This window comes from Amphibalanus amphitrite, unplaced genomic scaffold (genome assembly GCF_019059575.1).
Source record: "Amphibalanus amphitrite isolate SeventyFive unplaced genomic scaffold, NRLGWU_Aamphi_draft 000890F_arrow, whole genome shotgun sequence".
NCBI lineage: Eukaryota > Metazoa > Arthropoda > Thecostraca > Balanomorpha > Balanidae > Amphibalanus > Amphibalanus amphitrite.
The window spans coordinates 110,515-125,749 of NW_024882384.1; the positions used below are offsets into that span (position 1 = coordinate 110,515).

Below are 15,235 nucleotides of genomic sequence, written 5' to 3' on the forward strand. Positions count from 1 at the left end.
AGGGTCACGGACACCATTTTCAAGTTCAGTGTGTCTAAACCACTTGTAATTCGGTGTTTGGGAGTGTTTATAATGTCTTTCATCCAAAAGAGGCGCATTTCAATTTTCTCCCATTGACTTAAAATGGGGAGGTCGCAAAATTGACCTGACCTTAGGTCATCGATATCAAAATTCTGAGATATACATTTTGTACATGCTATTGCTCTTAGCAATCGCTGAAAGTTTCAAAGCGATCGGTCACTCGGTGTAGCTATGACAGACATTGAAAATTTTTATGAGGTGAGGTCACTTCAAGCGACCTGGTGACCTGACCTTGAATGACCTTGGTCTCAAATTTTCACAACATGTGTAGAATTGATGTATGATAAGGTGTACCAAAAACGGCGGCGCTCCGCGCCGGCGTTTTTGAGATATGGTCGGTCAATGGTCGGTGACTCGGTATCACAATGAAAACAAAACCACCTTCAGCGAAACACCTTCAACAATATCACACCAACAGCTCACCGGCAACAACAGGTCATCCAAGAATAATATATCGTCCGGAAACAGGCCGTCCGGTCGTCTCGGGCAGCGCCAAGCGTCGCCCGTCGGTCACGCCCACGGTCTCAATCTGGTCTGCCGCAGACTGGGAAACAACAGGGCTCACGGAACAGTGCGCCAGGGTCCACCGGACGTTCCTCACAGCGGCGGTGCCGCATATACCGTCCCTCGGAGTCGGCCGGAGGTCGGTGGAGGACACCTGAGGTCGGCTGGGGTCGGCCGAGGTCGGCCCGCCGCGCGCTGGGCATTTGCCGCCGCCGGCGGTGGGGCCGCGCCCTTGGCCGGGTCGCCGCCGGCGGCTATTGTCCGCCGAGCCGCCGTGCCGCCGCCGCGCCAGCCCGGCCGCCCAGACTATTTTGGCTCGTGCCGGCCACGGGGTGGCGGCGGCGGCGGCGGCTCGGAAGCCGACGGGGCTTGGCAGCCGGGCCGGCGGCCGCCCCCGCCCCCGCCCCGCCCGCCGTCCACCGCCACCTCTGCCGACGGAAGCGGCCAGCCGCGTCCAGAGTGCATCCGGCGATGGCCGATCGGTAGCGGTGCCAGCGGCTGTCGGATCAGCGGGCGGTGCGCCACCGGCCGCGCTGACCCGACCCCCCATAGGGCGCACTGACCCGGGCGGGTCGGGGCGGGACGGGAATCGGCCACATTTACCCGCCCCGGGCGGGGTGGGACCATGTGACATGCGTGACCTACCGTCCGTCTGACAAGGGACAAGTTAAACCGCCTTGTCATTCTAAAAAAAAAAAAATGAATGTGAAAATTACATTAATCCTTCTGAACTGAGGGCTTCCGGCTTACTGTTAACGCCAGACCCCTTGAGACCCTAATTTTTCGCGATTACTTTTAAATGCGTGAAGGAATTTCAACCAAGCTCAGGACATGGCCGTTTCAAGACAGGCCGAAACTTTTACAATTTAGATATTTTATCGCCATTTCAATATTTCAGGCACTTGTCATTGACTCGTAATGTTAAATTTCGAGCAAGATTTTCATCCGGTGTGTAGAGGCTATCACCAGTCAGTCTGTGATACGTTATGACGTCACAGCTAAGCCCCGCCTCTGTGGTCTTGGCCTGCGGCGGTTTCGGGCCGGCGCGCGGTCACTCTCGCTGTGGCGGGGAGCGGGGACGGGCGACGGTCGAGCGGTGCCGAAAGCCGGCGGAGTTGTGCGTAGCGTCTTGGCTGACAGTGCCCAGAGAGCGACATGATGACTAAGGAGTCATAAATGCTCAATGCGCATTGCTTCTACAATGCTGATATGTTCGCTGATATATTTTTTTTATATATAAGCTGCAAATGACGGGCAGATGGCATATAACTGACATAAGGTTAGGAAATATTCACCTGTATTTAAAGCCTATGGCGTCGCAGATAATGCGATAATGGGATGTCGGATGTCACCAAGTAGCTGCCGATTTATACATCGCTATGCAACCATCGAACAACGCAATAATAAGTTAATTGCCTGAGCTTCACATCATACGGCTCGCTCGTATTTCAAACAGATACCCTACATCGAAAATCGTATTTGTTAGGAATCGTTAACGTTTGTTCGAAGCACGACTGAGTAGTAGGTTGAGGAGTGATGGTCCTCTTGGTCCTATATACAAGAGTCAACAAGAGCCTAACATTTACTTGACCGTCTGCTGCAATTGACTCATAGCACGTGAAGCGTCAGCGAAATTCATAGTCCTTCACAGATGGCAGGGGTGTCGTTTGTACAGAGGTCGCTGATGGGCACGGGTCAATGCCGCAGTCGTGGGCGGAGCCTAATGTCATATGACGTAGAAAGCCTCTATCCAGGATGGAAAAACAGTTAACATTACGAGTCAATGACAAGTGCCTGAAATATTGAAATGACGATAAAATATCTAAATTGTAAAAGTTTCGGCCTGTCTTGAAACGGCCATGTCCTGAGCTTGGCTGAAATTCCTTCACGCATTTAAAAGTAATCGCGAAAAATTAGGGTCTCAAGGGGTCTGGCGTTAACAGTAGTTTTACTAAACATCGGTGCTGATGCCTGATATTATGAATATCACTCGAAAAGACATTCGAAACGCGTGAATATCGAACATCCTCTTCCAAATGAATGTGTAAAACGTGCGTGCAAGTGACAATTTGATTCAATGCGAATGCGTATCAATTTACGTCTACTTTGCTCAGACTACTAGAAACCAGACAGCTAATAAACTGTCATATTGGATCGATCATATCAGTTTCATATTTGGTTATTTGCGATGGCTCGGTCAAGGGAGTTGATAGGCGATAGCATTGTCATGCAATACGAGCTAATCGTAACCGTGCAGATAGGCTGTTCAACTCATACCCAACTACATCAACATAGAAAGGAAGCTTTATTATCAAGCCTCTCCGAGAGCGATGAGTGATGACTAAATATAAATCAGCCGCATTGGGTGCGATAGACGCGCGGCGAACCCGGCGCACCTCAGCACCACGCTGATTGATCTCGATTGTCTACTGCGGCAATCAGTGGCGCGTCGGCGGCGGCGGCGGCGCGGCTGCCTTATCGGCTCTGCAGCGTCCGGGTCTGGTCGGGGAGAGGGAGGGGAGGAAGGAGAGAGGGAGGGAGGGGGGACATAGGACGTGTATCAGCGCCTCTGCACTGCGGCGGAGGAACACTGCGTCATGGTGGCTCTGCTGCTTGATGAAGCTGTGCTCGGTGGGATTGTTTATTTTGTTGTGGTTTGTTGTTCTTGGCTAGATGTGACTGTTTGGCTTTTATCAGTGGAGAAGGGGAGGATGTGTGTAGTTTTGAAAAGAACTTCGACTGGAAATGGAAAAAAGAAGGTCACTTGTGCTTGTAGTTGAAATGTTATAGGTTGGTAACTTCAACTTGGAATGCGAAAAGTGGATATACACGTAATTATTCAGGCTTCGGCAACTTAGAAACTTACATCCGAAATGCAAGCAACCATGATGCCGATCGACAATTTCAACTCCCATGTTATGAACTGTAAAGCATGTATTAATGACTGTCATAGCGGACATCACTATTAACGTCACCACCTCACGTGCATCTTCAGTCACTCGAGAATCACGTCTCTCGTTCGCACATCACGTCTCTGTCGCCCGGACGGCCGGACATCACATCTCCTGATCCTCGTCGCTCAGGGATCGTGTCTTTTTGCTCAGGCATCACTTCCCTCTCGCTCAGAAAGCTCTCTCATCGTTCGTGTCTCTCTCGCTCAGAAAAGCCGTCTCTCGTCGCTCGCTGTGATCGCGTCTCGCGCGTCGCCTGGCGCCCACGGTGTGTAAACGCTGGGCGCGTGGCTGGCGTCCAAGCACGGCCCTTCCGGCTCGTCAGACATGTGACGGCGCATCGGGCCCGACGGGCTGAGTGACGGAGGGGTGGCGGCCTCCCCTGGTCCCTCCCCTCCCTGCGGGGGCGGGTAATGAGGCGGAGGGACGGACCGAGGTCTGGCCGGACCGGGCCTGCGGAAAGGCTGCGAGAGTGGACGAATATGAGGGTAATGACCCGATGGGCGATGATGAGAGCACGGTGCCGTCGATAGTCTGCACAAATCTTACCTCACTTTGAAAATTTGTGAATTGTATATTTTTCTCTTTAATGATTCCAATGGTTTTCCGTTTCGTCTAAAAGATACATGAAGCACAGATGCTCGGCCTCGCAAACGAAGGCATCAGCCAAAAGTGTCATTCTTATTCCTTTGGCACAAAGCGGATTTTAAGATTTGTATCTGTTTATAGAAAATCCGAGCCGAGTTAATCCTGTTCGTTGAGTGCATTTCGGGATCCAGCATCTCGAATCCCTGCGAAATTCGAAGCATATTCCCTTCGGCTGAAAAGCCACGAATTGTGTGGGTGCCGTTGTACCTACGCATAAATAAGTAAATATTTAAGTGTTTCGGCTGAAGTTGCTATATAATGCACTCATAATTATAGCAAACATCGCAGTACGATACGATTTCACAGCTTATTTTTAGAAATGGAACTGCAGTCTGCAGCTTTCTTCCGCATGACCCACACAGTAAATAGCCACATCAGCGGTCCAGTCACGGCTCCATCGACCACGGCCCGCCGCGCTGGCTGCTCCCGGCCGCTGCGCCTGCCGCACGCTGTGCCGCAGGGCTCGGATGACGTCACCACTCGCGTCCTTGACACGAGAGCGCCCGCGGCGGTGCCGGCGGCGGCGGCGGGCGGTCGATACGCCAACCGGGCGACCCGAGCCAGTCGATAGCCGCAATGCAACAGGCTGCGGTGCGCACCGACTTGGGGTCGGTCAGTGCACCGCGGAAAAGTCTCGGCCGGTCGCACGGTCAGCGTGAAATGACACGGGGCGGCGCGGGGCTCGGCGAGGCCGCCGTGTGTGGCGGAGTTGCGCCTGCCCTCATTCTGGCATGCCCAAGAAACGCCGTGGGCGGGTGTGAATGGTCAGTGTGTAACGGATCGCCTACATCATTCTCGGAAGGTCAACAGTGGGGAGCTGAATGGTTGATTTTGGCCTCGACCCTCGATGGCTGATCCGCCCACGCAGTCTGGGAGAAATGAGGGAGCATAGGCCGCGTCATTTGGGTTTGATATACCATATATTCTTATTCCTATGGATATCATGAATTCAGCGGAAGTGACACAAGTCAACAAGTGAGACCTGCCGAACTGTCTACAAATGTCAAAAATGTGACCTTTGGGCTTTGACCTCCGATGACCTCTGTTGACTTTACCTTAGAGCTGACCTAAAAAGGACCCAAATACTTAATTCGTTATGTTGACGCACTTTCGAACGCCGCTTACGTGTCGCTGCGTGGTCAAGAAGCCCAAGTAGGTGGACCCCGGGCCGGCCCCCAGGGCGGCGGAGCGTCGGTTCAATTCCGAAAGAAATAAGGTGGTCACTGGTCAAGGTCAGGTCAATTGTCTGAATGCACGGTGACTATAAATATCTGAATGGTCGTTGTTTGGGGTAAACCGTAGGCTAGGTAGGCTTAGGTAACACGCCAGGTAATATGATTTAGTTTTAATGACTAATTCAAATAAATAAGTGATGTTCTTTCTGTGTAGACTAGGTATGGATCTACTTTCAACTAAAAGGGCATTTAAAACTTGCGATTATTTTGCAGTTTATGGGATGCTTTGGCCGCTTTGGGTAAGGGAGAGTAGAATAAACTAGCCAGCATGCCTGGTAAATCGGCATGCCTGGGCAAAATCGGCATGCCTAGGTAAATCGGCCGCCCCTAAATCGGCCGGGGGGAGCGGCCAAGGGGTGTGGCCTCTCCCCCTCATACGTTTTTTTTTTTGCAATAGCCAAGAACACACCGGAGATAGAGATTAGAGAAAGAGAGAGAGAGAGAGAGAGAGAGAGAGAGAGGGGGGAGAGAGAGAGAGAGAGAGAGAGAGAGAGAGAGAGAGAGAGAGAGAGAGAGAGAGAGAGAGAGAGAGAGAGAGAGAGAGAGAGAGAGAGAGAGAGAGAGAGAGAGAGAGATGAAATTCGGCACGTCAGACAGTTGATTCAAGCTAGATCTTGTGACACTAACCGCATTTTCAGATAAGGTCAGGTCACTGACCTGGCCATGACGTCATAAGTAAACCCCTGCCCTGCGCGATTCTAAAATGCCAAATTTTCGCAGTGCTCTTACTCCTCGGTGCCAGAGAAGCTTTCACAGGGAAACTTATAGGACCATATTATCCTCCAGACTTCAGAGGAGTTTTTATAGGACTTACTCGGATTTTTCGCAAATGTCACCTGAGGTCGGGTCGGTCAGGTCACCTAACCATTGTAAGCCTAGGTTGGAAATGTGTATTGAAACTATTATTTTGACGCTGGGGATAACTACCTCAATTGCACATGTAAGCGTAATTTAATGCACTCCTTGCAAGGTGCGATGCCTCACTTTTGCATCGTTGACCTTGCGTGACGTCATTTATGACGCCACTAAGGAGGGGAAGCAGGGTGAATTGCGCCACCTTAAGGAAAAACGCTAATTGCAAGAAAACCGCTGGAGATATAAGCATGCACTGATAACCATTTCAAAGAGGAGCTCATTGGCTACGATTTATGAGCCTCCTGGTCAATTAAGAATGTTTCGTTTGATTCTGACAGCTGCTTTTCAGAAACATGCAAAAGGGCGCATTTGCCAACAACTGCTGCAAATTGCGCCAGGGGGATGGCGCAATTAGAACCCAATTGCGCCCTATACTTTAACATGGCTAAGTGAATGAGACGGAATGCATACACCCCGGCAGTCTAATGTCATTGCGGCTTGCTTAAACATTTATAATGTTGTTCAGGTTGGATGAATAATAAATGTAGATATAAATCGCGATGTTTTTTGCCCAGGTAGATAACTTTACATGTGTCCGTACGCTTGTAAAAGTGCAACGAAAACGTTTACTGTAACCGACTAGATATATGTGAACGTATGCGCCTATACAGTTAACTTTTCAATCGGTTCTTTCAAAATTAATAATTTTTAACGTTTTGACAACTTAATGACATCAGTTTTTACTTTTTATCATAGCTGTCACTTCTCACGCCTGAGTCCATGTTGAAAATGTCGTATTTTGTCAATTAGGTACACCTTAAGTCGTGGCCTAAATGGCAGCTGCATTATAAGTTTGACGAGAGAAATAATTTGCGGACTAACGACAGCGGGCTGCTCCCTTGCCTGACATTAAACTCCTTCTTTATTGCAATCAGTTAATGATGCATTCATACTGTCGTGATACAATGGCTACACCATTATTATATTTGCGCCCCCCCTGGCGCAATTGCCATGGGCGCAATTAAAATTGAGGCACTTTTTAATAAAAGCATAGAAGTTATCATAAAGATGTTGCAGGAAGTTTACGGTTTCAGTGATATACGATGAAAAAGGGGGTTTTCTTTCTAAATATCACTCTGAAAATCACACAAATATCGTAAATTTTTATAGCCAACGGTTCAAAATACTGCAAAAAAGTTAAGAAAACGCCATAACATCTTTGATGGCGTAATGAGCCTTGCTGATTGGCTTCATCGGAGTGTTTGGGCCATAAAATGAACAATCCAGTGGTGAAAATAATGTTTTCGAACACAAAATTCTACACATGCCATTGCATCCGTGGGAATGTTGGTGGGCGCAATTGGTTAGGAGGGCGCAATACACCCACTTTCCCCGACTAAGGTCATTTGAGTTCTTTGTCAATGGAAATGAAATTGAGCTAGCGAGTCAGGAAAATCATCAATGGACTCGGAAAGACCTTCCGAATCGAATAATATGCAATATGACCTCTTCCGACAGATTTCGTGACCTGAGGAGCTCTGACCTGACCTTGACCCGCAGTCAACTCTCTAAGTTGACCACACATAAACAAAAATATTATTCGACGCGCCCGAGCATGGAGAGCACGATGGTGCAAAAAAATTGCGGCTCTGCGACCAAAGGCGGTGGAACGAGGAGGACACCGGGGCATCGTGCCCCCCTTTGATTTTGGCATTTTAACATTAGCTCTATGGGCGTTGCATGGAAAGAATGGGACCAAAAGTCGGTAGTGCCCCCCCCCCCTTAATTGAAGGTGTTCCGCCGCTACTGTCTGCGACCTTTTTTTGCAAAGTAATTTACCAAAAACGAACCCATACGTTGGGGCACTTGACCTGACCTCAGATATCACCAGATGACCAGAGACATTAAAATGGGGTACCAGTCGATGTGTTTCGCAGCAGCACACATGCTCATTTTTTCCCGCGCGTCTGTAGTTCAATAAGGGGTGAAACGGTGAGTTGGGTCGCACCCCCCCCCCCCCCCTCCCCATTCCCGTAGGTACCGCTCGGCCGGGACTACGCAGAAAACTGGAAGGTCCGGCGAGGGCAAATGCTCGCTCAGGCCATCTCGGTTGATAGTTGATACGGATAATGAATTGATAAGTTCTTGGTGATCGAGCGGCCACCCCCCGTCCTTTGACCTTTTCTATTGAAAAACGCACGTCCAGGGTATTTTCGGCGCTAGGTAGATGTCCAGTCAAAATTTTTAAAAATTTGACTAGAAAGTTGTTAAAAAAAAAAAAATAGGGGTTTCGTCTGTAATTGATAACGTAAACCGTTTTCTACCACACAAGTGAGCCAAGCGATGATAATTAATTCGCAGTTTGGCACTCAAATCGTGGAAATCAAGCATCTTTGCCTAATCCGTGCCGCGTGCGTACGATTCACGACGGCTTTCCGATCTTTGGAGATGCCGACCGGTTCCGCCATCGGCTGTCTGGGAACAGCGTCGGTGCGGGCCGGGACCGCGCGGGCACCGAGTGTCGCATTGCAGTAAAGAATCGACCAATCAGAGAGCAGGAGCGGCTCCGGCGCGTATGACTACCACACACCGGGAGAATATAGTACCAAGTGTTCGAAGAGTTTTTAGAATAGTGCGATTCAAAAGACGTAAAGTTTTGTTTTAAATGACAGCAACAAATCATTTATTTGTTAACCATCACTTTTCATGCACAAAATAGCGAGGATTTTCTTGTTCACGTGATTGTGTAGCAGTGTGTGAAAGTAGTACCCTGCTCACGGCGACCGAGGCGGTGTGGTCGGCGCGGGAAACTGCTCGCCGCATTTCGTTCCGTGGCTCAGTTCGGGTTGAATTCGTGTCGTGTGAGGTGTGCCGTCGCGAGCAAATCATATCACCATGGTACGTATGGATATGGCGGCAACTTGCACTTGGTGTTTGTGTGAAATCAAGTGTGATGGTTTAGAAGTGAAGTGCCGATTCGCGGTGACTGGATGGCCGCAGTGCCGACATGGAATGGATTTGAGATTGGATACCCAGGCTGGTGAGATTGATCCGGTTAAAAGATAGCTAATTTCTGGATATATGCCCTTCATTTCTGGTACCTCGGACAGGCCTCTCCGTTGAGCTGGCGGTGACGGTGCGTCGGGTTTGCCGCGCAGTGAAGAGGGGTAAAATGAAGCAAAATTGGATGCCCTTCTTAGCGTTTTCTGATTTGGAAATTGGAATCGCTTAAATCTGTTGCTGCCTTCTATCTACATGTATCAGTCAAGCTCAATCCTCGTCTAGAATCGTTATTGGAGCACCGCAGGACATTTATTCTTCCTTGGGAATGTCCTGCCTCCAGTTGAATTTGAGCCAGTTTCCATTTTGCTAAAATTGGGTCCAACGAATTGGAATGTCAAATTGAGGCATTGGATAGGAGGTACCAAACTAAGACCAATTCAAAATTGATTTCAGTTATACTGCGTGGATAATGTAACCATCTCTCATTCGGTTCTCTCCACCTGTAATTGTATCTTTGATTCAACAGGCCGACCAGCTGACCGAGGAGCAGATCGCCGAGTTCAAGGAGGCGTTCTCGCTGTTCGACAAGGATGGCGATGGCACCATCACCACCAAGGAGCTGGGCACCGTGATGCGCTCCCTGGGCCAGAACCCCACCGAGGCCGAACTGCAGGACATGATCAACGAGGTGGACGCGGACGGTGAGCGCCTTTTCGGTCGCGAGTTCGTTCAGGACCGCGGCGATAGCCGGCTCTCTAGGGCGTGGTGACTTGCGGGGGGTGCGGCGGCGGTGCGGTTATGAGTCATCGCTGGTCGCCGGGAGAGTTCCGCCTGACCGGATACTGACGCGGCACCATGGGGTGCGGAGTAGGGAATGATGACAGAGTTATGACGGGTTGCGCTCGCTGGTGGTCTTCCAAACTTTTAAGAGGGGGGGGGGGGTCCATACCTGGCTTTGAGATGGCGTAGGGTGGGGAACTCGACACAGGTGCATTGAAATATGCCCACCTTCGATCAGTGTCAGCGTACAAGGTGTAACGTCTTATGGAATTGTACCGTTTGCAGGAAACGGCACCATCGACTTCCCCGAGTTCCTCACCATGATGGCGCGGAAAATGAAGGACACCGACTCAGAAGAGGAGATCCGGGAGGCCTTCCGCGTGTTCGACAAGGACGGCAACGGCTTCATCTCAGCTGCCGAGCTCAGGTGGGTTGTAAAATCAGGAAATGTGGTCAAACGCCATGCCGGTTCCGTACTCTATATAGATCGGAGGAGTTGCGATAACATTACGGTTTACCGGGGGCTCAGTCGATCGCGGCCTCGCGGTTTGTTTTGTTTGTGCCGCTGTGACGTGTCGTCGGTAGTGCAGTTTTCGGTAACGGACCCCTGCATGCCCGTATTGATCCAAGGTCGAGGCACTGACTCGCCTCGGCCGCAGGGTGCTGCATTATGTATGGCCGTTGGCGCGAGGGTGTCGCGCCAGGGGTGGCGGTAACGGTCGGCCGGTGTGCCAGGACAGATGGGATTGTAATATGAAGAGCTCGGTTTGCACTCGGTGCCCTAGTATTTGTTTTCCGAAGGTATTCATTTACATGTCTAGCGTTGGTCATATGGGCGTAAACTAGACTGTCCAGCACGGCTAGGGCTAACGTTAACAAAGTTTAGCAGTTGCCCTTAACTTAGTTTTTTACACTTATAAACAATTATGTTCAGGCTAAGAGCAGTCACTTGTTGCGCTTCCTATAAAGGGGCCACATTTCCGCAGTAGGCGATAGCAGTAGCAATGCGACGTTGCCAGCATACTTAATGACGCTTCATGAATGATGCCCACTTGCCAATGCGATGTTGCGGTTTAATGATGCTCAAAAGTGCAACACGTTGATGCGAGGCATGTTGATTGTTGAACCGGTGTTAAACTTAGTAACTTTCCACTGTTGATTTACTTTCTGAATACCAGATCAGTTCCGTCAAACGGACAGGTTAAATAGCTTTGCCACGCATCCACTACTGATGCCACTCAGTTTCTACACTTGTGCAGGCGTTTGCGGCTGACAGGTGGCGGTTAAAGTGCAGCTGGTCTATTCATTGTCTGGCCGGGGCGGGCCTCTGGTGACTGGCAGTCGGCTGGCTCCCAGACGGTGCTCTAACGGCCGTCTGGCCGGGCCTGGCGTGCGTTCAGGTGCCAAATGGCCGCCGGTGGAGACAGACCACCCGAGATTCCTGAGGGATGGCGTCATTTCAGCGTAACGGCTGCATTCTTTCTCTGGAATTAGCAGTGTGGACGTCGTATGACCGGAGACGCCAACTGAAAGCTAAACGTTAATCGCGCATTGGCCTAAAACAGCATTTCCGATCGGAACAATGCTTATCGGACAAATCCGAATGTGAAATGGGGCAGAGTGAGCTAGAGTGACAAGTTTTTCAGCCGAATTAAAATGTTTGCTATCGAGACATGCTGCACGATTGCATTGTTGGATGGTTGTCGTTCATTGATTGACCTCGTTGTCTTTTGTCGTCAGGCACGTGATGACCAACCTGGGTGAGAAGTTGACAGACGAGGAGGTGGACGAGATGATCCGGGAGGCCGATATCGACGGAGACGGCCAGGTCAACTACGAAGGTCAGTACCACACGGCAGAAGGGATACTTCTATCGTACCTAGTGTACTTTTGTGCTGTACTCAGCTGGGGGAGAGGGGGGAATATTTCGAGTAGGAACTGGGCTACTATGCTGGAAGTGATTTGTGTTGTATAAGTGACGGCTGGGTGAGCAATAAAGGTAAAATGTGTTTCATTTATTAGCCAATTAAAGCGAACCGCAGCGTCATTTATCTACGCCAGCGGCTTAACATGAACTAATAATAGCGAGGCTAAGCTCTGGCTGCTGCCGCCACCGTGGCGAATGGGCTGCTCCGACCGTGTAAAGTCAGCGGAGCGGAGAGTTTGCTGGATATTGGCCTGTCCCTTGTTTATCATATTAACACCTGTGTCTCTCTGTCCCGCAGAGTTCGTCACAATGATGACGTCCAAGTGAGCAGCGGAACAACCGGTGCGTGCCGTATTACAACAGAGCATCGTGACAATATAGGTGCTATATTGTGCGGTGCGGGCGTGGCGGCGGACGGCTCGGCGCCAGACGCCAACTGGCGGGCCGAGACCTTCAGTCCTCTACATTCCTGATTTTTATACGTCTCCACTGTGGTAGCTGGGGTCGCCCGGTAGCCGCGATCGTCGCCATGCGCTGTCGTCACCGCTCTTCGTGTCCACCATTTATTCTCCGTGTTCCCCCGTGATGCGTTCTGTTTGCGTTTCCAGCGTGGTTCTGGTTTTATTTATGGGCGCTAGGCGTATTGTGAAAGCGGGCTAGGGCTCGCCAGAAGTGGAGGGTACATGCCGATACCAATGTCAGTCAAACGTGATTTTAACAGTGATTTAGCGTGAAGAGCATGGTAATATATGACTGAGATCAGAGTGAAAATGTGTTTTGCAAATGAAGAGGCGGGCATATAAGCAATTTTGGAAACCACCGTCTACATCGATGCGCATTACTGCTTCTGTCAAACGTGATTAATCTCCGAGCTATCTTATTTTTTTTTCTTGAACTTAACACTGTCCGGGTAGCTACAATTTTTGCGTGGCCGACCAAATTGATGCTTCTGAAAACTGTTGCGGTTAAAGTCCGCACTCTGCGGAGTGAAGCGAAGGTTTATTTTGCCGGTGCCCGCATCCCGAGGCTGGCATCTGCACTCGGCAACACGGCCGTAAATCAGCCTGGCGTCTTGACCGGCTTCGGGGAAGCATGCCGGGCGCCTTGGGGCATGTGCCACCATCGTGAGGTGCCACGGCGGCTTCGCGAGCCACGAGCACGTGTGGCTGAAAAAATGTGATGTAGTTCAATCCGTCTGACCGGCCACCGTGTCTTCGCCTGGGACTGCCATTTCCGAGAGCTGCAAATAGCCGCCGCGCTCTGCTGCTGCGGCGGCGGCGGTTATCCGGGGCCGAATCAGCGCCGTCAGCGGGGCCGGCGCCGCTCGCGGGCTGACGTGGCCCCCGGCCGCACTCAGCACAGATTGGCTATCAGCTGCCTCGACAGGGACCTGCGAGGAGCCCGTGAGCCGCGCCGTGCCGGATAGGCCGATTGTGCGACCGCCGCGACTCTGCCACGCCCGCTGCTGATCCGCCCCGCGACCGAGCGCCCTCTGCCCCCTCGAGCTGTCTGCAGTCCGATCGGCGGCGGCTGGGTGCAGATACAGATACAGATACAGATATATTCGAGCCAGATCCACACAATGGAGTGGCTTTTCACAAGCTCACGTCATACGATGGGGGACATCATGGGGAGGGGGGAGTATATCGAGCACACATCCACGCATTCACAAATCACAGTACGTATGCTCAACATAGACACACATAATCTAAGCATCTTGTTCAGGCATTGCTCGCAGCACCTTCACAGCGTTAGCTCTGAAAGATGCCACCATTGGGTCAACTTTGAGCTGGTTGAGTCGTGCCACTCCCCTGTAGCACAGCCGCCGTCGGCCTGCCTCCGTCCGAATGGACGGGAGCGTGAGCAAACTGGCGCGCCTTGTGTCGTGCTGGTGGCGATTGCTCGCCTGGCGCCCTATGGTGCTGCTCAGGCGCTCAGGCTGGGAAGATACGATAGCTCGCTGTACAGCGCACACGGTGTGGTAGTCAATTAGTCGCTTGGCAGATAACCATTTCAATTCGCGCATTGCAGATGCCACACTGTCGCGACGCCGCTTGTTCGACACGACCCGGGCACAGAAGTTCAGTACTTTTTGGAGCCGCCGAAGTTGCGTCTCTCCGCACGATCCGTAGACGGACGAACAGTATCGCAATACCGAGATCACTAGTGACTGGACGATGCACTTCAAGGCAGACCTCGGCACAACATGACGTGCATGCATCAGTGCTATGAGCATGCCAGTACATTTCTGTGTAACGCTGTCGACATGCGGCTCAAAACTCAAATGACGGTCCATCGTCACTCCGAGGTTCCTCACCGTTCTAGACTCAGTGATTGTGGTCGCACAGAAATCCACAGTAACAGGGGCCAGTTGCAGTTGCAGGGGCAGTTGCAACATACCACCGCGGTCGCTGCGGTCCAAATCGGGCGCAACTTCCCGGGCAGTGGCGCAGTCCAGTCGGCCGGCCGGGGCCGCCGGAGCCCCCCCCCCCCCCCCACCGTAACGGATGGGGCTGAACAGAACGGAAGTGACGCGGAATGTGACTGTCACGGTTGGTGGAGTGACTGGGCGCACCGGCGCGTGGCGCGGGTGTGGCGGTGCAAACTGCTTAATAAGCGAATAGCGATCCAGGCTCGAACACTGCTACATTTACCATAAAAATATTCGTTCCAAGCGCTTATCAGATATGACTCATGTAAGGCAATGCCACCTTCGACGTCTCTTTTTATACATTTTCTCTGTCTCGTGTTGGATGGGGGAAAACGCTAGACCGTCTCACAAATGACTGCATTTATTGCCTGGAATTTGGTGTTTCCCTGCAATATTTCCTCTTCAGCGAACTCTGAAATGTCAATGAATGAGCGGGTGCTCGGACATCCCGTTGAGCAGTTATTACGAACTTCCATCGTTTTAGCGGTATCATACATTTCGTCTGGTAAGGTGACTCGGGTGTGCTGTGTGGGACATAATGTAGGATACATTATGCTGCTCGCGACACAATATAGAGAAATACCGTTGAAATACCTACTGAATGAACGGTCACACCATTGCACGTGCATACCACGCCGCCTTGGAACGTCTCCCGGTTTCTGGTCTGACCGGCCGACGGTCCCGGTTTCTAATTCGCATACCTCCGGCGCTTCCCATGAACTCCCATCGCCTCTGGCGGGCTCAGGACGGGCCAGTCGGTCCGGCGAGGGCCGGCGGCGGCCATCCGTCCGTCCCCGCCACGCCGGCGACTGGTCCGGCC

The 15,235-nt window shown here is 51.4% G+C and overlaps 1 protein-coding gene across 2 annotated transcripts; it reads left to right on the plus strand.

Moving 5' to 3' along the window:
- Nucleotides 1–8,413: 8,413 nt before the first annotated feature.
- On the plus strand, nt 8,414–12,755 carry LOC122367707 (calmodulin). Of its 2 annotated transcripts, XM_043341051.1 has the most exons (5): nt 8,414–9,172; nt 9,804–9,978; nt 10,343–10,484; nt 11,798–11,898; nt 12,283–12,755. In XM_043341051.1, exons 1-5 carry the CDS (start codon nt 9,170–9,172, stop codon nt 12,309–12,311), a joined length of 450 nt encoding a protein of 149 aa, XP_043196986.1. In that variant the 5' UTR covers nt 8,414–9,169; the 3' UTR covers nt 12,312–12,755. The 2 variants fall into 2 exon arrangements, 1 of the variants encoding a protein (XP_043196986.1); XR_006254109.1 differs by having other exon boundaries at nt 9,017–9,172; nt 10,343–11,898.
- The last annotated feature ends 2,480 nt before the right edge of the window (nt 12,756–15,235 follow it).

Coding starts and splice junctions, on each gene's coding strand:
- LOC122367707 (XM_043341051.1), top strand. Junction 10,485..11,797: donor ATCTCAGCTGCCGAGCTCAG/GTGGGTTGTAAA, acceptor TTTTGTCGTCAG/GCACGTGATGACCAACCTGG. Junction 11,899..12,282: donor CGGCCAGGTCAACTACGAAG/GTCAGTACCACA, acceptor TCTGTCCCGCAG/AGTTCGTCACAATGATGACG.